The 22,638-nt window shown below is 41.8% G+C and overlaps 1 protein-coding gene across 1 annotated transcript in view; it reads right to left on the bottom strand.

Moving 5' to 3' along the window:
* Nucleotides 1-22,638, bottom strand: part of LAMA2 (laminin subunit alpha 2) — a 304,356-nt gene that overhangs the window by 126,702 nt on the left and 155,016 nt on the right. The window contains exons 17-21 of the mRNA XM_074144590.1: nt 22,190-22,317; nt 16,508-16,594; nt 8,631-8,842; nt 3,562-3,668; nt 2,470-2,733 (exon numbers count right to left, since the gene is read on the bottom strand). Of these exons, the coding sequence (XP_074000691.1) occupies nt 2,470-2,733; nt 3,562-3,668; nt 8,631-8,842; nt 16,508-16,594; nt 22,190-22,317 (798 nt within the window). The remainder of the gene's footprint in view (nt 1-2,469; nt 2,734-3,561; nt 3,669-8,630; nt 8,843-16,507; nt 16,595-22,189; nt 22,318-22,638) is intronic.

Genomic DNA, 22,638 nt, shown 5'->3' with positions numbered 1-22,638 from the left:
CAGTAAAACACCAGGGCAAGGACATTAAATACCCTACACAGGTGAAAAAGAATAAAGATTTCAGAACGTTACCTGATCCTATAATGACTGTTCTGCCATGTAACACATCTCCTATGAGGCTGGGAGTGCTTTTCCACCTTTTTTCAGGTATGATGATTTTCAGAGAATATCGATACCCAAATCATATTACTAACTTCACTTGAAATTGATATTAACATTTAATAGTCAAAGTCTATCCAAGACTTCACTGGGAAAGCAAAATCTTAAAAACGAGATATTAAAAAGATCACTGCTAATGAATGTAAATGGAACAAAGTGGGAAGTACTTAGTTTTACAATGCACTACTGTGTGACCCAGGTGTGTGGTGTTAGATTTTTGCCTAGTACTAGATCAGTACAGATTTTGTTCAAGTCAGTAGAGCTGCACTGCCTTACATTTTGCACAGGTTTGTTCCACAGTGGAGCCCCTAATCTCGTGTGTAGGTGAACCCCCGAGACTCCAGCAGGCTTCTGTGTAAAAGTCCTGAAATCTCATCTCTGAGGTTAATATTGAACTTGCACGTTCCCATAGAGATTCCATTGCCAGGACCATGCCCATGGTCAGAATTTGGCTGAATAATCATATGAACCTAAGCAAATCCTTGTTTATACATATAATAAAGAATTACACTGATTTTCTTTTCCAATTTCTATATTGAAATGTTTTGACAATTATACACTTCTGCATGACAAAACACGCTGCATCAGAGGGAAAGAAATACTCAAACTCATATAATTAAACTCCAAGGTTCAATTAAATACACAGACTATCTCTGAAGATTTCTTTTCCACGAGAGGAAACACAGAGACATGTGAATATGCAAAGATCTCAGGTCAGACACTCAGATTAATGAAGTGAGGTAACCAACGCACAGCATGCAGCTCGGTTCTCAATAGAAGGTTTAGCAGGAGCTAATAAATTCTGTTTATAAGGGAGAAAGCCAGAAAAAAATCTGATACATGAGCACTCCACACTGTGTGAAGGAAGGAAAGCTCACCGGCATGCTGGGCTGTGTTCTGTGATGAGCTCTGCACACTCAAAGACATTTTGATCAGTCATGCAAACCTCCAAGATGAACCCCCAAGCTAAGCCCTCAGTGAAGCTTGTTTACACACTGAAATTCTCAGAATCACATTTACTGAACAGGAGATAAGATCCTGGATGACAATGAGGAAATAACGATGAATTTTCTGAGTGTGTTGTTATGTTTTGTCCCTGTATCAGTGCACGTTGAGTGTCTGTGTGGGCAACACAGATACATGATATATGTTAGATGGGTAAAAGCTCCTGTTCCCCATGGGAATCCTGATGAGCAAATCTGACCTGGGTTCCCAAGTCTGGCTGAGGAGTCTGGAGCACAAGTCTTGTGAGGAGAGGCTGAGGGAGCTGGGGGTGTTCAGCCTGGAGAAAAGGAGGCTGAGGGGAGACCTTCTCGCTCTCTACAACTCCCCGAAAGGAGGGTGTAGCCAGGGGGGGTCGGTCTCTTCTCCCAAGTCACAGGTGATGGAACAAGAGGAAACGGCCTCAAGTTGTGCCAGGGGAGGTTCAGATTGGATATTAGGAAAAAATTTTGACACTGAAAAGGTTATTAAGGATTGGGATGGGCTGCCCAGGGCAGTGGTGGAGTCCCCATCCCTGGAGGTATTTAAGAGCCGGGCAGACGTGATGCTGATGGGTTAGTGACGTTTTTTGTCAGTGTTGGGTTGATGGTTGGACTGGATGATCTGAAAGGTCCCTTCCAACCCAGGTGATTCTATGATTCTAGGTAAAACGCTGCCAGGCATTTTTCAAACCGGGTGTGATAATGTGGAGGTTTTGAGTTATAAGGGGGAAAACCCCAACATTCCTAAAACACTTCTGTTAGAAGCAGTTGCATCATAATTACTTCATTTTAGGAAATAAGTTGGTTTGTTGGTATGTGATAAACAATGAATACTTCTGTCATTTTGGGCATTACATTCAGTGTACTTCAGATGGTTAAAAATGGCTCAAATAACTGGCCATATTCACTAATGAGAGCTTTTAACACCAGTTATGTTTGATATTTTAAGATTAGATCTTAACTCTTTGCCTGTGGGGCTGATCCTTTTCACAAACTCCTTGAGCTTTTGATTCTTCAATTGTTAGAAGAGGAAGCCGCATCCATGAAAATCCCACTGATTCCACTGCTGTATGTACATCACCCGCACATTGTGTGCATCCTGCTGCTCATGGCGCTGCTTTTGGACTTACTCTGCTATTTCGCTTCTGGTCTGCGTTTTCATTTCCGCTACGAGAAGCACTAGGAATGGGGAAGTATCCTAAAAGGCTGCCTCTAATAGCACACGTATTACAAATTTAAAATAATAATAAAAAAAAAGTCTGTTGGAGCTCCAAACACAAGCAAATATGAGATTTCAGCCCATGCAATGCACACAGTTTCTGGTTACCGGAGGAGCAGGCCGGTAAGCGCCCCGTGGGCACCCACTGGCACCGCTGACACCCCATCTCCGAGGGGGGACTCGGATCTGCTGGCTCCTTCCTGCATTTTCTTGCAGTTTAGACACCTGTCTGCTGATTTCACAGCGTCTGCCCATGAATCCTGATTTGCAGATACATCTTCCCGACATACCGCACTGCGGTGACACGGATCCTAAAGCACTGCAGCCACAGGGTACACAGAACAGCTTTTCTGGGGCCCAGAAGTAGTTGGGCTTTAAGAATGGAAAGTAAACACTGTTAGAAAGTGAAGATCATTAAACTATAGCAAATAGAAGAGCAGAGGAATAAAGATAGTAGTAAACACAGTACTAAACAAAGATTAATTCCAACCAACAGCCAATATCTGACGTATTTTCTGTGTACATCATGCAATCTGTGCAAATTCCATTAATATCAACAATTTTTCTCTGAATGGACTCTTTAAACACTGTTGAAAATAAGAGCGTGAGCGAACCTTTTCCAAAATTATGCAGTTTACACAGGGTGAAAATAATCCTTGTTATTTCTACAGGTTTATATGCTTCAAATGACACACAGGCAGAGGTGTTCTGAGGACACAGGCCTGACCCACAAGTCCTCACGCTGAGCTAGAGAAACCTGCAGCCACCTGTAACATATTCCTTGGCAGCCTAAAGAAAACTCTGCCAAAGTTCCTGAAACACTGGTTTTTTGCAGTGATTTATGAGGCAGCAAACCAACGTCAAGGAAAAAGACATTTCCACCCAAAAAGAATACATTATTTGGACAACACAAGAAGAACCCCTATGAAAAAAACGTAAAAGCAGAACATTGCAGGGAAGTAAACTAGCATCCTACTTTTATTGAAAATCAGATACTAACAAATATTTTTGTTTTGTTCTAGAAAAACCTTTGGAAAACCTCTAAAAAAAGCCATTTTACAATTCAGTACAAAAGAATAACCCATGTATGTCCTTTAATTGAAAAATGAGCAAAAAGAAAAACTACCCCAACCGAAACTGTATTTAGTCATGAGAAACAGGGAAGAAAACTGGAAGAAAACAGCATTTCTGGTCCCTCACCTGGCAGAGGTCGCACCGGCGCCCCATCACGTTGGCTTTGCACTGGCACTGGCCTGTCCGAGAGTCACAGATGTGTGAGAAGGAGCCATTGATGTGACAGTGACAGGCTGCAGAGGAAGAAGAAGGACTTGTCAATGTATTTCCTAAAACACATACGCTGCTGAAGCTATCTTTATCAGACAAACATTCACAACGTGGCTTTTGCCACCCTGAGAAACCCAAGAAGGCAACAAGTGACAACACACACTGACCTACCCATATTAATGTGGAATTTCACTCCAAAATATTACACTGAGAAATTTTGTCTCGACTTCATAAATGATTTGTTTTATATATGCCTCTCAAATCAAAAGAGGGTATTTAGGGCACTGCGTATGGGATTGTCCTGGTTTCGGCTGGGACAGAGTTAAATTTCTTTCTAGTGGTTGCTGTGTTTCAGATTTGGTATGAAAGGAAGGTCAATGATGCATATTGTTTTAGTTGTTGCCAGGTGATGTTTATATTTTTTCAAGGACAAGTTGAGAAGGAACCTAGAGAGAAGGATGGAACGGCCAAGCGAATATTCCGTATGGTAGGAATTCCATTCTGTACCGTACGCTCAGTATAGAAATGGGTGTTCGCCGGGGTGGGGAGAATCCACAGTCACTGCTTGGGAAGGTACCAATTCACCAGGCAATGAGACTAACGTGTGTCCTTGTTATTATTATCCTTTTTATTTTCTTTTTTTGTTACTGTTTCTACTAAACAGTCTTTGTTTCAACCCATGAGGTTTTTTCTCCCTTTCTCCTTTTCTCCCTCTTCCCCCCGTCCTTCCGGGAAGGGGGAAAACTCTGTGAGCGGCTGTGCGGACTCAGCTGCTGGCTGGAGTCAAACCATGACAGTCCTGATGGAGAAATAAGGTTTTAAAGCAGTAAACACTTTGCCTTTCTATTTCGATTAATGCTACATTTCTGGGCCGAGGGGGTGGTGGGGAAGGCAGGGCTCTCTCCCTCTCAGAAGCTGTCCCCTCAGAACAGTCTGGCCATTACCATAAATTTAAAATTTGGCTTCTAAATTCTTGTGTTTTAGGAGAAGAGAATTTTTTGGGAAGCTTTATATCAGCCTTTATGTTCTTTGACCACTGGTTTTTTTGGCATGTATAGATTAGGGAAAAATCCCTTTAGGACTCAGAGTAGAGAAGAGGGATGTGATGCGGTGTCACAGGGACTATGACCACGCATTCACCAATTCCATCAGCGTGAGCTGGCTCCTGCATGTCCTTTTTTTCCCCAGAGGGGAATGAATCCACATCTCTATACTGATTATCAATGTCCTCTGTAAACCAGGCCTCCAATCACGTTTTGCCTTCCTGTAGCGCCCTGACTGCACGTATTGGTCGTTTTCTCAATGTGACAGCTCCATTTTAAGAAACACAGTCCCAACAGTGAACACATGGTGGTCACATACTTGCATGTCACAAGGTGCTATTTGAGACAAAGCAGTTATTTTTTTTATATAGAGAGACTATTACAACAGGAGCTTCCTCATTACTGTATTGGACTTGCTCCATTGCAAATGAAAAGGATTATTTTCTGCTCTTCCCCCCACTTTCGAGGCATTCTGCAAAAGTTGCTTCTTTTAAATTAAGTGACTTTAAGGCTTGCCAGCCTGTTCCTGGCCTAATTTTGCAATGTTTGCAAAGATGTCTCATATTCTGGAGTAAGTAACAAAAATATGTTGGGCTCTCTTATCAGTCTGGTAACACCTTCAGAGGTTTTGATCTCTTTCTGTTCTGCGATGTATTTAAAAAAAATGTAAACATTTAAAAACGCTTCTGCTGTAATTAACACCACTTCTCTTTCCCTTTTACTCTCATTTCTCAACACTAACTGAATCTCTAATTTACCTCTTTCATCCTGTATACAGCCCTCCTCCTATAATATTTATTTTTTAAGGCTGCCAACACTCCAAACTGTACACACCAATGAGTATCACATATATAGCTTTTGACTGTCTTTCCAATTAAAAGGTCAGCAGTGGAAGACGGTGCATAAGCCTAAACTCACAAAACCACAGTTCTCGATGCCAATTAACCCCTGTTTTATACAGACCTCAAAAAGCAAAGCCTGTATTATTTGAACTGTGTTGCTTGTCGGGCATACGACACCACAAGAATCAAAAAGAAAATTTACACTGATTTTATAAACAGATGAGTTTGTCCTATTTATATTATCTATTAGCAAAAAGGACATAGCATGTACTGTTAACTCAGCCCCCAATGACCCAGTGCAGAACAGCGCGGAAGCAGAATTTGGAAATCAAGATTGTTTTCCTTGGCTCTGGCGATAGGTACGTACAGAGACAACATACACTTGGGGCATTCATCTACTAAACTGTTAATCTTGACAGGACAAGAGGGAACGGGCACAAACTTGAATGTAAGAAGTTCCATCTAAACGTGAGGAGGAACTTCTTTCCTGTGAGGGTGGCAGAGCCCTGGAAGAGGCTGCCCAGAGAGGTGGTGGAGTCTCCGTCTCTGGAGACATTCCAAACCTGCCTGGACACGTTCCTGTGGGACCTGCTCTGGGTGACCCTGCTCTGGCAGGGGGTTGGACTAGATGATCTCCAGAGGTCCCTTCCAACCCCATGTCATTCTGTGATAAATTGCATTTATCTCACCTACAGCCTTCCCATTCATTCACCTGTACTGGGAAATTAGCCATTGTCCAAACCTCCGCACGGTTGCTATAATACAATACAGCCCGTTAGAGAAATTTGTCTGACTTCCTCCCAAAATGACACTGGTCAAGACCCTTCTCATTCTCTCTTGATGTGTATACATATTTATGCCTGTGCATTTACAATCAACCTAGACACTCATTCGCCTCCAGCAGCAGTACCTATGCACACTTGAATATTTGCTTTAATTCATCCCATGTCACTTAGTTCCAGAACCAAGCTTTAACTTCTAACTACTCAGCGCAACCTCCAGGTATTTGCTTCAGTAACACTCCGCTGTTTTCATACAAAAACCCAACTTCCTAAAATCAAATCAAATCAACCCAGGACGCTTGCTCAGTGCTCTTAGATTTGTTATTTTGCAGAGACACCCCAAGAAATTCAGAGGTGCTATAGTGATATAAAGCTGTACTATCATTTGAAATGGTTAATGCACAAGACAACAGCACGGTTCTGAGAAAGAGCAAGAAACATTTCAAACAGTAATTTAAAAGCAAAATTCATGCTTTGCAATACTCTTGGATTTGGCTTTTTAATAAGGAACGAAATTGAAAACAACAAAGTAAAGGCACAGTCCCTCTGATATTGTAGCTGCAGGGCAAACTTCATGGAAGTCTGCAAAGGAAATAAAAAATCATATGCAAAGAAGAAAACCCACATGAAAGACCGAGAGTAGATGAATCCAAGGTACCTGTGAGCACAAGGCTGTGAATACATTAGGGGCCTCTCCTTGTCAGAGGTACTAACAACAAAAGCAAAGCTTGTAATTTTACATTAAATATGGATTTATTTTTAATACTTCTTTTTTTTAATTGTATGTTTTCCAAACTCTCCTCCTATTACATCTCTCTCCCATGCAGCTGCCACTACTGTAGAAATGTTCAAAGCACGAGTCCTCTTGATGCCTCAGGAACGGTGACAAGCTACTGGAAGATATGATTTTTGAAATACGCTTCTTTTTAAATCGCATTACACACTTAACGCCCTAACTTATATGACATCATTCATCATGAACTGGTAAGTCGTGCAGAGAATATATGGGATTGTCCAACTTTTATCCAGCACTGTATAAAGCAGGTACAGAAAGCACTTCCAGGTGTATCTTCATGCCTATCTATGATTTTACGTTAATCAGTGTTTATTAGCCTTAGCTGAGAAACCTGTGATGTTCTGCATCTCGCTGGCCCCCGTGCAGTCTGATGGGGTCCAACAGAGGTTAGAATTCTCAGCACCAAACTGCAAGCCTGAAATACAGCAAATCCTGGAAATGGATGCTCAGACTTCCATGCTCACAACACATCCCCCGCAGGAGTGGTCCCTGTGCTCCCACGCACACAGCAATGGGACAATGGCCCAGCTCTTGTACTTGCCTCATTTTATCCTGATATAATACCTTGGAGCTCAGTGGAGTTGCTCTGAGTTTATTCCAATGAAAGAACAGGATTAAATCCTTGTGAAAGTGAAAAAAAATATTCAGCTCTTTCAGGACAGTTTACAACCTGTTGTGTTCCATTCCTCAGAAGGAGGTGGAAGGGTATGTGAAGAATGTTTTTAAGTTAAAAGCACTTGTTCTGCCTAATCGCTGCATTCTGAGGGGTGCCAGCAATGGCTCAGAGAGAGCCACTGCCTCCTACGGAAGCAAAAGCTCCTGCTCCTACCAAATCTTCCACCTGCTCTCAATGCTTTCTCGCAGCCACTATGGGAAGTACGAGCTGGGGCTTACACTCAAACATGCCACGGCTCAGCTGAGAAGCGGTCACTTGCTGCAGGCCATCCTCCTTCAGAGCACCTTAGAACATTTGACAGCAGAATTTAGACTCTGCTTTGCCGGAGGTGGGAGAATCTTGCCCTGTAAGAGGGAGCAGCTCCCAGCTCTGACCAAGGTCGTGTCGGTGGGAAGGAGTTCACAAGGGGTGCCAAAGTTGGACCCTATGGTAACTGAAATACCACCCCCTCCTTTCAGCACCAATCTCACTAATTAATGGGATTTCCCTGGAAGGCTTATAGTGTTTTTAGTGAATCGCTTTCATTTATTTGTATTTATTTTTGTAGATCTGACATTTAGTATAACCTTTTGCATCCATGCGATGTTTTGCTCTCCCAGGTTTTTCCCATATCTGCTTCATTACTGCTTCTACTACAGCAGGAAGGTTTTTAATAGGTTCTTCTCTCTATTTACTTCGAAGTCTCCCTTTCCAGATGTAGATGCGAGTAAAACACTGTTGTTATTAGAGGTGCAAGTACAGCGTATCATTCTCCTGCTCACACACACAGAGGCTCAGTCTTCCTCTCAGGCGCATGGATAGAGGATAGATCAATACTGTCAGGAGCAGGAAAAGTTCGTGACTTACGTTGACAGTTCCTCGCGTCAAGAGCATCGCCAAAATACCCATCAGCACACCTCTCGCAGTACTGGCCTGTGGTACCTGGCTTACATATCAGGCAGGCGCCAGACAAGCTGTCACAGCTGCCAGGAACGGAGAAGTCAAGGTTGTCATTACACTGGCAGGGCTGGCACGATCCTCCTGGTATCAGAGGTTGTCCAAAATAGCCTTCTGCACACCTAAGGTAAAAGACATCACCAGTTAGAACCCTTAAATAATCCTCTTATTAGAAATATTTAATTTTGTTGCCTCCCTAATCACCAAAAATGATTTTAACTTCTTTCAAGTATTTCTTAAGTGTCTTTTTCTCTCTCTCCCTCCTTCTCCTTTTTAACAGCACTGTAGATACAGTACCAGCTGAAATCCTGCCAGTTCTGCTGGTAATTAGATTGCAGTGGGAGAAAAATCTTGTCACTGGCACTGAAGACGAGACAAAGCAGCAGAAGAAATCTGTCTGTTGGCACACCAGAGGAATCCAGGTCCAGGTTAGAAAGGCTTTGTATTTCAACACATCATGTCTAGATATTCTGCACTCATTTACCAGCAAGCGGGATTATTTTTTCCCCTTTTCCTTAAAAACATGTTCAGTTTAGAAAAACAGGTTTAGAAAGTAATACAGACATAAATTTGGTCACCTAACAAGATCCTCCCCTGACTTAGCCTCCCCTGATCTACTGCATGGTCAGATTTGTCTAATTAATGGATTGCTAATCTCCGTGTACAGAGAGGTAACAAAAAGCTTGCTCATTATCACCGGAACTATGTTGGTGTGTACTATACCTTTCATGGTTTAACAGAGATGTTTAAAAATATCACCTTCTTTTCCACCTTGCCCACCAGCAACTTCCTGTGAGTACCATGTAGAAGAGGTTAGTGAATCTGACCTAACATGAGTGTGTATTTAAAGCAAACTTCTACTCGTCTCCCAGCCCATTTCCTATTTTATTCTGGTCTGCTTTCCCTTTCCATTACATTTGCTCATACTTCACAGTAAGAGCAACTTGTAGATACTGAAGAAAAAGAAGAAAAATTGCCCAGTTGCAGCTAATGAAGTTATTCATGTGCATCTCAGATGATAAACTCCAATTAGTGTAAAGAAAATAGAAAGTACATGAAGCACATTGCATAAATTAACGTTTCCCGCTATTTTAAAGTTGGTGTGAACGCAGTTTGAACGTACACAGATGCCCTCTCTGCTGTGTAATAGCACTGGACGGAATGGTCGAGCAAGGATTTTGGGTACCACCCTAATGTGGGGATGGAGAGCTCCACTGTGCTTTCCCTCTTGTCCCTTTATGCTCATCAAGTTCAGCCTTTTCCTTGCGTCCACAATATCTCATGAAGCTTCCAACTGGCCAAACAACAAAGCCATCGAAACACGTATTATGTACTATTCACCATCATTAGCAAAGATTATAAAAATTGTTAAATGAGAAATGGGAGGAAATTGTAGTTGGATCTAATTGAACAGGTTTTTTTGTAGTAAGATATTATGCAAAGTAGGATTTTTTTCCATTCTCTAAAAATACCCACAACGCAGACCACACATGAGTAATATGTATAAGTAGTCCCATGGTTTGGGTGCACAGAAGCACTCAAGCACACAGGTATAGTTTTCACCATCTAGCCCACTGTGCTTTACTCCTTTGGTGTAGTCATCTCTCAAAATCACCTCCTCGCAGCAACAATATATCAAAAACTTGTCATTAAAGTAATTCCGGCATTTTATTTTCAGAACCCATCATGAACGTAGCCACGTATTGCACCTCCTTGTATTCCCTGCAAAGAAATGGGTAAGTTTTCCTTGGATGGAGAATATTTCAGCAACCACAAAGGCTGATTTTTAGCTTACTTTTGCCAAAACAATTTGGCTTTTTTCCAGCGATGATATCTCAGTTACAAAGGCGAGTAAAGTCTCTTAATACATATAACAATTAAGAGCCAAAGAAAATAACTGGGTAATTTCTGCAGTTATTTTACCTAAAACAGATGATGCATGAAGTTCACCCACTCTTTGCTGAGACCTTTCTCAACATTTGGTATATTTGTCATAAATCTGTACCTTTTGGTCCTAGTAATCTATTTGACTTCACTTAATACATATTATTTTCCTCTTTCACTTTTGTTTAGGGGTTAGTTCTGTATCTGACAGTGTTCACAGACACTTACCAAGCAATTCACAGGAAAAATACTCCAGGGATTTGTGAGACATGCACTGCTAATAATTTCCTTCTATTAATAGCAGGAGACCTTGATAACTCTTTGTCTTCTCATCAGTTTAGACTTTGCTAATTAAAATTAGCAAAACCTACTACTATCACACAGCTGTGTTGTACTTGTATACATACATCATCTCAAATCCAGATTCAAGATGATCCTGAAAGTAGTGGTAAACCACTTAAGCTTTAAAGAAAATCGTGTGCGTGTAGCTATGTGTAAATTATTCCACTTTTTTTCCCACTTCTCCTGAAGTTGCAGGAGAAGATTAAAAAATGTGCTCTCACTAATTAGATTTTTGTTCCCTTCAGGACATTTCCACTTCAGCTACTCTTCTCAGATTCAAAGCGTTACATGTTTAGCGAGGTTCATATTTAAAAAAAACAACTCAATAACGTATGTGGCATGGAAAACTTCCTTTATGTATTACACAAAATATGTATCTAAATAAATGACCGCTAAGTACAAGAGAACATCTCTGAGAGGAAAAAAATAAACAAAAATAGGAGTAAAGCAGTGAAGAAAGACTGTTTCTGTATTTTGATTTCCTCCTCTAAGCTCAGCTTTACCCTCAAATGCAGGTGTGTCTGTGACTGACACTGGGTTTTTTGGTGCCAAATACAGGGCTATGATATAAATATCTGTGTACGTGTGTGTACTGGGTCTGGCCGGGATGGAGTTTGTTTTCTGCATAGCAGCCTGTACGGTGCTGTGTATGTACCCATGTACGCACACAAACGCAGGCCTATTTGATATATTTCTCAATATTTATTGGAAAGAAACCCTTGAGACAGAGTTAATCCAGGCTGCAAATCCAAACACTTTAAAGTCTAGAAATACTGTTTTTACAGTTGCTTTGAAACTTATGTGCATAAATGTGAACAAAATCGGGTAAAAGCCCTGCGGAGAAATGGCTTGTGACCACGCAGTTAAAAACCTACACTCAGGTGCACAACACAGATGTCAGCGTTGCACGACCAACTATAAATCTTACATTTTCTAAGGTCAGAGTGTCCACCTTCGCGAGCTGTAAACAATCCTGCATAACACATCTGTCGTATCAAACCTCCTGACGGTTTGACCCTTTTCCCATCAGTGCTGCAACACGGACTTGTGCTTCTGGCATCAGCAGAAGAATTCTATTAGCCAGAAGGAGCCAAGGGACTCTCAAGGGACCTTAGCTGGTGGCACTTGGTGCTAGACCTGAGGAACAGGGGGCATGGGAAGGAAGGACACAACCCAGCTCATCCTTCTCACAGAATCACAGAATGATAGGGGGTTGGAAGGGACCTCTGGAGATCATCTAGTCCAACCCCCTGCCAGAGCAGGGTCACCCAGAGCAGGTCCCACAGGAACGTGTCCAGGTGGGTTTGGAATGTCTCCAGAGACGGAGACTCCACCACCTCTCTGGGCAGCCTCTTCCAGGGCTCTGCCACCCTCACAGGAAGGAAGTTCCTCCTCATGTTGAGACAGAACTTCCTGTTCTTGTGTCCGTTGCCCCTTGTCCTGTCACCAGGCACTACTGAGAAGTGCCTGACCCCATCCTCCTAACACCCACCCTTTAGATATTGCTCAGCATTGACAATATCCCCTCTCAGACTTCTCTTCTGCAGGCTGAACATACCCAGGTCTCTCAGCCTTAACGCATCAGAGATGCTCCATTCCCTTGATTATCTTTGTAGCTCTCCGTTGGACTCTCTCCAGCAGTTCCCTGTCCTTCTTGAACTGGGGGGCCTAGAACTGGACACAGTACTCCAGAGGAGAGGGAGGATGACCTCCCTCGATCTGCTGGCCATACTCTTTTTAATGCCCCCTAGGATGCCATTGGCCTTCTTGGCCACAAGGACACATTGCTGGCTCATGGGCAACTTATTGTCCACCAGGACTCCCAGGTCCCTCTCTGCCGAGCTGCTCTCCAGCAGGTCACCCCCAACCTGTCCTGGTGCAGGTGGTTACTCCTCCCCGGTTGCAGGACCCTACACTTGCCCTTGTTGAATTTCATCAAGTTCCTCTCTGCCCAACTCTCCAGCCTGTCTCCTCCCAGTTAATATATATTTATCTCATCTCTCCTTCTAGCAGGAAGAGGTCACTGGACCCATATCCATACATGAAGGAGTGCTGCAGGAGAAGCTGAACTCTCACCCATTTTGCTTCTTTGGCCCTAAAACTGTGTGCTCTTGTCTATAGCAAGACTGTGTGGTTGGAAAATGTACATCATCATTCCCTGTAAATGTGCTGGGCTCAAAGGACAGCTTTTTGACATTCTCATACACTTTTTCTATGGAGTTAGAGGAGTGTCTGCCCCACCTCATACCCCTTGGGAAAGTGAATCATAGAATGGTTTGGGTTGGAAGGGACCTTAAAGTTCTAACCCCCTGCCATGGGCAGGGACACCTTCCACTAGACCAGGTTGCCCAAAGTGAGCAATGAGCAATGGAAGAACATAAGGCTAATTTGCTGGCAAAAAGGATTAAATGGCAAAGTTGGGCTTTCTCTACAATTATAGATAGGTGGTAGCTCCCAACAGAGTTTATATCTGCAATTATTTTGATGGTGTTATGAGCTGGAGCCCTCAGAACACTGAGCAATTTTGGCAACATTTTCCTGAAGTTCTGAGTGAGAGTTCTAGTTCTGAGTTCTAGTGAGAAAAGGAGCTTTTTTTTTTTTTTGACATTTTACAATTCAGGTGTAAAAATATATATATAAATAAATAAAAGATCTTGTCTCCCTAGAGGGTAGAGGATGATTTTGGAGGCCAAATAAGTACAGTACTGCGTATGCTCACTTCATGGTACTTGGTACTTCATGATAATTTAGGACTGTTCAGTTAATGAATCATGTGGCTCAGATCACTTGTCACTTTGCAGTTGCTAAAATGAAACAGAATTTCATGTAAACTCTTTTAGCAATTATACAATCACTATTAATAGCAAAAGGCAACACACTTTCTCCTGTTCATTATTATTGACAGCTGCGGGCATTTCCAAGCAACTTGTTACAATTAAAAAGCAAATAGTTGTACGAGCATTTGAATTAATGGCCTATTTTCCAATGGATTTATATTTTATGGCTAGAAGGCTGAGGGCTGATTATTTGCTGCAGGATGTTGCTATTCAGCGGGGAGTAATCCCTCAGGCTACAGCGGTGCTTTTTCCTTGCCCTGTGAAAGTTTTCTTACGGGCAGAACATTTAATAATCTCTCTGTGTCTCTCTCGTTCTCTCTCTCTCTCATGTATTCTCTGCTGTTTAATCAGGTGTGAGTTCACACAGTGTTCTCCCCTTTAGCTATGACATGTCCTGATCTATTAACCTCTATTCAGCCACTTCTTTTCACGAAACCTTCAGGAACGATTATTATCTTTGAGATGCCTTACCCTTCTGTCAAATTTGGTTGAAATGGACCTACACGTTCAAATGTCTTTGCGGGCAGCCAGCCAGACACGCACAAAAAGATCACATCAGCCTCCCTTGCTTAGGAAATCGGGCTAAAATCCAATCCTGCCACTTACTCACATTCTGTCCTCCTGCATCTACAGCCTCTGCTCCACTCAGAAATAGTACTTGTTGCTAATGGAAGCTGTCAATGACCTTGCATTGACAAACTGCCACCAAAGTGCTCTTGATGTGATTTATTCCTGCCGTCATTAGCTTCCCAGCCCACTCACTGAAAGAAGGTGATGACTTTCCAGACAGGAAAAGCCAGGCAGAAATAGCCCACAGCAGGAGCAGACCCAGTGAGGAGGGGTGGAAACAGGTGACAGGCTGCACTCTCGCTTTGGGACAGATATAACAACAGGGGAAGGCAGGACTAGGGGGTGACTCACAGCGTATGGTCAGGTTCCTGCTTTTTTGGTTGGCTCTTCCTCTTGGTTCATTCCTCCTTTTCCACATCCCTGCCTGAATATTTTAAGTCTTCATTCAGAAGCCTTACCTTTTTTTAGGGTTTCACAGAATCATAGAATCACCTGGGTTGGAAGGGACCTTTCAGATCATCCAGTCCAGCCACCAACCCAACACTGACAAAACCCATCACTGACCCATGTCCCTCAGCACCATGTCTGCCCGGCTCTTAAATACCTCCAGGGATGGGGACTCCACCACTGCCCTGGGCAGCCCATCCCAATCCTTAATAACCTTTTCAGTGTCAAAATTTTTCCTAATATCCAATCTGAACCTCCCCTGGCACAACTTGAGGCCGTTTCCTCTTGTTCCATCACCTGTGACTTGGGAGAAGAGACCGACCCCCCCTGGCTACACCCTCCTTTCAGGGAGTTGGAGAGAGCGAGAAGGTCTCCCCTCAGCCTCCTTTTCTCCAGGCTGAACACCCCCAGCTCCCTCAGCCTCTCCTCACAAGACTTGTGCTCCAGACCCCTCACCAGCTCCGTTGCCCTTCTCTGGACCCACTCCAGCCCCTCAATGTCTTTCCTGTCATGAGGGGCCCAAAACTGGACACAGCACTCAAGGTGGGGCCTCAGATTTTATGTTGGAAAATGCTGCAAACAGCTCATGGAAGTGCTAAATGGCAAAAGCCTACTAAGAAACAGAAGTGCTGTGTTTTCATGCCCTGTAACTGTCTATCCAGGTATCAGACAGTTATCTGGCTCCCCTGGCCCCTCTTAAAATGTGTCATTTGCAGGGTCACAGGGGACTGGGATGATGGAGCCAAAGCCAGTGCTGATTCATCCCGACCTCCAAATGCTGAGCAGAGGTCCCCTGGCACACTCACTGCTCCTGAAAGCTGTCCCATCCACGTGAAACCCCCGGAGACCAGAGGCGTGTGGACACAGTGATGATATCCCTCGCTACGCAGTCTCACCCCCTGCGGAAGGGAGTTCCCGGGAGCTTAGCACCGGTGCTCACACGAGCCTTCGGCTTCATTTAAATTCTCCGTACCATCCTTTCAGAATAACAGCATGTAAGAAGGGGAGACAACTTTCTCTCTCAGTAGTAACATGTCACTCAGACCTGTTGTAGCCAAAGACAGACTAGACATTTTTTTTTATTATTTGTCTTTTGTATAGGTAGGAATAAGTGTAGGAAATATATATTGAGCTTCTTTATGCATTTGACAAAGAATTATCCTTTTTGTCTTTAAAACCTAGCTTGTTCTCCTAGCTAAATAAAGACTGCAACAGGAAACCAGAAGCAACAAAAATGCAAAATAATCTTTTTAAAAATAATTAAAATCAACCAATCAGTTATTAGAAGAGCTGTATTTTCACTGCATATTACCTTCTCTAAAAGAGGCATCAGTAATTTATTGCATATTTGTTTCACCATGCTCTTAACGTTCAAATGACGAGAAACAAAATAATTATAAAAATCTCAGAAGAGTGACAGAAAAGCTAGAAGAAGCCTTTTGGAAAAAAAAAAAAAAAAAGACTCTGACTTCCCAGTAGATGATTCTTGGAAGTTTTGCACTTTACCATAAAGTAATAAAACAAGCACTGGGAATATACAAATGCATGAATGCAATATCAGAGGAAGATCCACAGGAATTTGTTCAGTAAGTTTCAGAACACGGGAAAGGGGACAAGAAGGGGAAGCAATAAAAAGGAAGACCACTTCCATGTAATCAATACTTTTGTTCCAGCTCTCATACAGTTAAAAGCACGGTGCTTGCTTACCTTTCACAGCGTGGTCCCACGTACCCAGCTGGGCATTCATCGCATATTAATCCACGACTTCGGTCAAAATGGCACGTCGGGCTGAAGCTGAGTTGTTGGTGTTGGGTAAGAAGAGGGACAAGAAGAAAAGATAAAGAAAAGATGGTCAGCAGCATCGCTCAATTCCCACTTCAGAGATCGTTCATTTGCCAAACAGCGCTCAGGAAAAGTGGTTCTGGTTTAGGACATGGGGCTTAACTTTGACTCCAGCAAATTGAATTTGGAATGACTCTGCTATTTCTGCGACACTGAAAATAGAGTAACGGATGGCAGCATCCCAATAGCCTGTTATTACGGGACCTGAGCCTGCCACCGAGTGGGCTGGATACCATTAAAAAGGCAGGAATGTACAGCTGTTTGTTTGTGCCCCCCAGGGCCTGGCAAAACAATCTGTGCCATAATGTGCCCCCTATATAAATCTTTCGGAAGGACAGCTTATTTGAAAGCTCAGTTAACTTTGTGGATAATCGGCTGTGGAAGGAACACAGCGAACGAGAAAGAGGAGGGACACAAAGGGAAGTATCTGGTGCAGCTCCCAGAGAGTGCATGTGAGTAAATCGAGTGCCAGTGACCTCAAGCAACAGGCCAGACAGGCACGCTGAAGATTAAGAATAGCTTGCAGAGTAGAAAGCTTCACCTCTTTGCTATGCTCTACTTATTTTTAGCTGGGTTTTTTGGTTGTTTGGTTGGGTTTTTTTAATAAATAAGGATACCATAGGCATTTGCAAGCTCCACCTCTCAATGTCCTTGTTTAACTCTGAAATATGCTCCTTCACTGTTTAACATTTTGCTTTTCATAATCTTTCTGCCTTAACACACTTTTGTGAGGAAACCTCCTGAAAGTCTAAAAAACACCCCACAGAAGAGAAGGCAACCTGTTCTTCTATCATTCTGGTATGATTTCTAGGAACAGAGACATACGAGCACCTTGATAGGGCCTCATCTAAATGATGGTAATCAATTCTGGGCAACCAAATAGAAAAATAGAAAAAGGGGGAAAAAAAAGAAAAGAACGGGAGGAGGTGCATAGTGGGGTGACTATTTACAACAGGAAAACAAAGCATCTATCTGAAAAGAAGACGTTGTAAGCTAGGAAAACAGAAGTTGAGCAGGAATATAATTGCCCTAACAAAGACATTGGAACGAAGGTACATTCAAGGTAAAAGTTCATGCTACAATAATAACAACAAATAGATATGATCTGACCTCAGATAAATTAAAGCAGGATATACAATGGAAGTTTCTGGAAAATCATAGGCACAGGGAAGACAGAAAAGCTTAATTAGGATGATGTAACGTGATTGCCTGCTGATGACTGGACCCCACTTCTCTATCCTGCCATCTGACCTCAGTTACTCTTTATTCTGTTTCTGTTATAGATTGTTTCAATATATAAATACCCTGCATAAGGCAAGTTATCCCACAGACACAAGAAGTCAGTAAGAAAAATGTGGGAAGGTCAGGTCCAGTAAACACAGGTACTGGGATTTTCCTCTCTCCCATTAGGATTATATTTGTGCTGTTTTGCAATGTCATTCAATTAAGAATAGATTCACAAATGCATGAGGAGCCAGTTGAAGAAGCAATGATTGTTCATTCTATTTTTAAACAGCAATGAAAGCAATTTTCAACTGAGGCATATGTTATCATGGAATCTCAGCAGCAGCATCTGACTTATTTCAAATGAGACCCTGCTTGTAAGTCCCAATCCGCCTCTTTCTAAGAGCTACATGGGAAACTTTGTGGAGCTGCCATTGCAGCTCATTACAGCATCGCACAAGATCAACTCTACCACAGTTCCATCAAGAGCGCTGAATTCAACTGCGTACATTTTAAAGATAATAACAATTATTTATTATAACTAAGCAGTAATAATGAATAGCAGGATTTTCATGTCTTAAGGGTTATGCTCAGACCTAGCATCCTTTGATTCTTCCTTTGACTTAATAGTCACTCCACATCTCAACACTAATCATTAATATATTGAGAAATTCCCATTTGCATACTGTAAAGGAAATACGTGAGACCAGGGTGAGAAAAAGAATAGTTTATCTTCCTGGTTATTTAGAATTTCATTACTCACTAGTAATAAATACTAAAGAACAGTGTGTATTGATCTGTCAAAACAAGCTTCAAAAAATCTTAGTCCCTCTTGATTCATTATCACTCTTTCAGTTTTTACATGGGTATCAATGGGATAAGTATGAATACACAGTATGGGTGTATATGTGATAGGCCTATGTTAGGAGACAGGGCTTCCTAAAGGCTTACAAGTATGTCAGAGAAAACATTTCTTGGGAATAAGTTTGTGATTTTATTTAATTCTCCAAGATTTAAATTCTGAGACCAACCCGAATTCCCAGTTCACATGCCACGAGTTTACTTGTGACCTGCCCAGGTTGAGTGAGACATCTTCTATCTCCCATTTCCAGTGATAAAATATTCCTCTTCGGGGCTTCGTTACCCATTTTAAATTTATTGCCACTTCAAGAGAAAATCAGTAATTGTCCTAGATGTCTACAGTTGGTAGAAAGAATTATACAGTAGTATGACTGGTAATTTCTATGGGGAAAAAAATCAGCTTATTGGAAACTCCCTAAAGACTAAGAATGTTAGTACAGTTTGTAAGAGTGATGCATTAAGGAGAAGAGACAAGATGCAGAAGTCAAGTGTGCGCTACATATTCCATTTATAATACGGGTATTGATCTCATTTGCATCATATAAGTACAGCTATGGAGATATATGCAAAAAGAGGAAGCTATAGCCCAGGATCTAGGAAACAAGCTTAGACAAGTTAATTTTATTTTCCTGATTTAGTTCTTTTCTGACATATGGCAAGTCACTGATCACTGTTGTGCTTCAGAGGCAGTTTTATGACTGGCTTCAACGATAGCGTATGGAAAACGCTGCCATTAGGAAACAGGAGAGGGAACGAGCAGCCGTTAAATCAGCTGAGGTTAACTATAGAACAGCCCCATCACCACCACGTTTCCAAAGTGGATAGAACAGTTCTCCTCCACCTTATGTGGCATCGCAAAGAAAAAGATTCAGGTGCTGTGCAAACCGTGATGGGAACTGTTATAACATCATAAAGAAATAAGACAAAACTGATTTCTTAATAAAAATGTATCTCAGAGATTCATTATATGGACAATACTCTCTATGTACCAGGAACTTAGTAGGAAGCTTAGAGCCCTACAGATGCCCTGTCATGCCATGTTAGGAATTAAATACTACAGGAATTAAAATCTATAGACAGCTATTTATAACAGCTTGTACATAAATCAGTCACTTGTTAGGTTACTGAGAAATACCATGGCATATACGACAGCTGCACACTGACACGAGCTTGGTAGAAATTTCTGATTTTTCATGTTAAGGATGCATGAAGGAATCTGAATTGTCTACATATATTAGCCCTAGCACAGCAAACTCCCTGCCAACTCAGTAAGAAAGAAAAACAACTATTTTAACAGCCTTCAGGTTAACGCATTAAATCTTTAACAACCTCCTTTTTTCCTCATAAACAAACTTAATAATTAGTCTAGAGCTGTAAAGTCATGAAAGCTTGAACCTTACAGGGAGCTCTACAAAGCCTGAGGATGTTCGTGGGTTTGCCATTGTTCATTTCAGAAAGAGGAAGCCATTGCACAGCTCTAACGCAGGGCTAAACCGTCGGGTTCAGCTCTCCCACAATTTCACAGTTCAAGAACATTTATATTGTGTTTGTTTTGTACCTATATTTCGCAAGAAAACTAAGTATTAAAAAGGGGACTCTCTCGTTCAATTTCAAACCGGGGAAGTAAAGCAGCCAGAGCTCTGCTGAATACCTAATAGAGGGCTCCAGGCATTTTGCCAATAAAAATGTAAATTCAATCTATTTGACTTGGTTTGTTGCACATCTGCACAAGATATAAACGTGATAGTGTTTTTTCCTGCTTTGTCAGAACACCGTTCTCAAACAAGAGAAAGAGAATTAATTAATGATGCAAGGAAACACTAAGTATGTGAAAGCAATGAGGGCGTCAGAGGAACCGTGCCTGAGCAGCAGACGTGAGAAACCCTTGTATATCCAATGACACCGAGGGAAGAGCTGTGATAACAGGAAGGCAGGCTCCCATTCCACAGTCCCCTGGGATTTCTGTGAAGGGCTTAGATTATTCCTGCCCTGATCGGTGCAATTTTAATAGGACACAAATGCCACTGGAGGCAACAGCATTAACCCAAACTAGTTAAGAGCAAAATCTGGTTCATTTGTGCCTTTTTTGGCACTTTGCCATCCAGCTGATGGTCTCTTCTTCACTTGCACCTTCAGAGCTCCCTCTCTGTGTAGGTGGCAGCCACGCATTTTGCCCCATAAACCTTAAGAAGTGCTCTTTATACTCTTAAATAGTAAAGTGGATGTCATTGACAGAATCCAGCTTCTGTTTCAGGGAAAAATGGGGTGAAAATGAAATAGAAGATGAAGGACTGAAGGGAGAGAAAAAAGAATACTCCAGTGGATTTATGAGCTCGTATAGCCATTTAAAACTTGGGCTGGGGCAGCCTCTGTGTATCTTTTACAGTCTTCTGGTACAATCCTCCAATCCTTCAGAAATGCCTGTATGGACTATCAGTGATTCTTTCCAGAAGGGAGCCACATCCAGTTTGTGGCTGGAATTTGAGCAGGCGTTAGTGACCCCTGCAAACGAGTCAGACACGTACCCAACAGCTCCTGATCTGCCTGAACAATTACTGTACATGTTGCACCGCAGCAGCTCCGCTGGTAATTCCTGCACCAGGGCTCCTTTTCTCTGAGGCCGCACTGGATGGCAGAAACCAAATGCTCTAATCCAAGCTGATACACGTACTTCCATGTTTTTAATATGCACAAGAGAAGGTAACCAGACAAGATTCAGAACAGTTTTCTTCAACTACATCGCACCAAATGATTCTGCTATTGTTATTTTCCAGGCACTGACTAGGCCAAAACCAATGAAAAAATGTTCAAGCCACTTGGTCTATTAAATTGTAGGTAGCAAGTAGCACAGACAAGCTTTTGTCATGAAGAAAACGTTTGTTCTTAGATCAGAGTTTTGATTAACTTTTCACTATTATTTTTATTTAATAAAACAAATTTATAGTGATTATTCTGAGATACACTGACAAATTATTTTGACTTGCAAGATCTAAGGCTGAATTTACACTCCAACCAAATCAACATCCTCACTGAATGTTGACTGGAGGAAAAGGAAAATCAAAAGCAGAAGAAATCACTATTTCATCTGATCAAGATAAATTGACTTTAAGTTCAATTATTAAAAGCCCTCACACGTCAAATCTGTAAATTCAACTTTAAAACTAGAAACAACTACTCCTAAGGAGAACAGAAAAGTAAATGCTAGTTATTGATTCAAAGAGCAGTCATCCAAATTCTGTGTTGCTCTTTCTAGCTAAGCTTCATCCAGCTTTTCTCTTGATCTTTGCCTCTCTGAAACTAAGCAGTCTGTCCAATTGTAAAATGAAAATAGAAGTTTATATTGCAGAACATATTATTTGATTAAAACACAAAAAATCTCAAGTATACATGCAAAAGTGTAAATTAAAAAGTTATGCAATTTGCTAAGTGAAAAAGCATAACATGCAAGAAAATACATCTTACTTGTTAGAAGGTATATTCAAGGGACAAGCACACAACCGACAGTCTTCAGCTGTCCCTTTAGTGGGATCCCCATAGAAGCCAGGAAGACATCGATCACAATACGGACCACCTGTGTTGTGTTTGCAGTCCTAAACGGAAGGTGAAAAGTACAAATTCACAATGAGAGAACTTAAATATGGAAAACCCTTTAAGGTCATTCACCCAGCCCATCCTCCCAACAGGACTGGAAGAGGCCTGCAGCATATATTCTGATTTTCTGCTGCTGGTTGAGAAGGAGCTCTAGAGGTTAGATGTCACAGCCAGTGATTCATACGCTTCAGGTATTTGTGTTCTTTGGAATAAGTTTTCTCTATGTAAAAGAAAAAGAATTTTTAACTGTAGACCTTTAACTTTCCACTATACAACAGCCGCATTATTGTTTAAACTGGCTTAAAGAAAAACAACCTTCA

Source organism: Numenius arquata, chromosome 2 (assembly GCF_964106895.1).
Source record: "Numenius arquata chromosome 2, bNumArq3.hap1.1, whole genome shotgun sequence".
In the NCBI taxonomy this organism is placed as follows: Eukaryota; Metazoa; Chordata; class Aves; order Charadriiformes; family Scolopacidae; genus Numenius; species Numenius arquata.
Note: the sequence above shows the minus strand (reverse complement) of the source record. Positions and strands in the feature narration are given on the sequence as shown.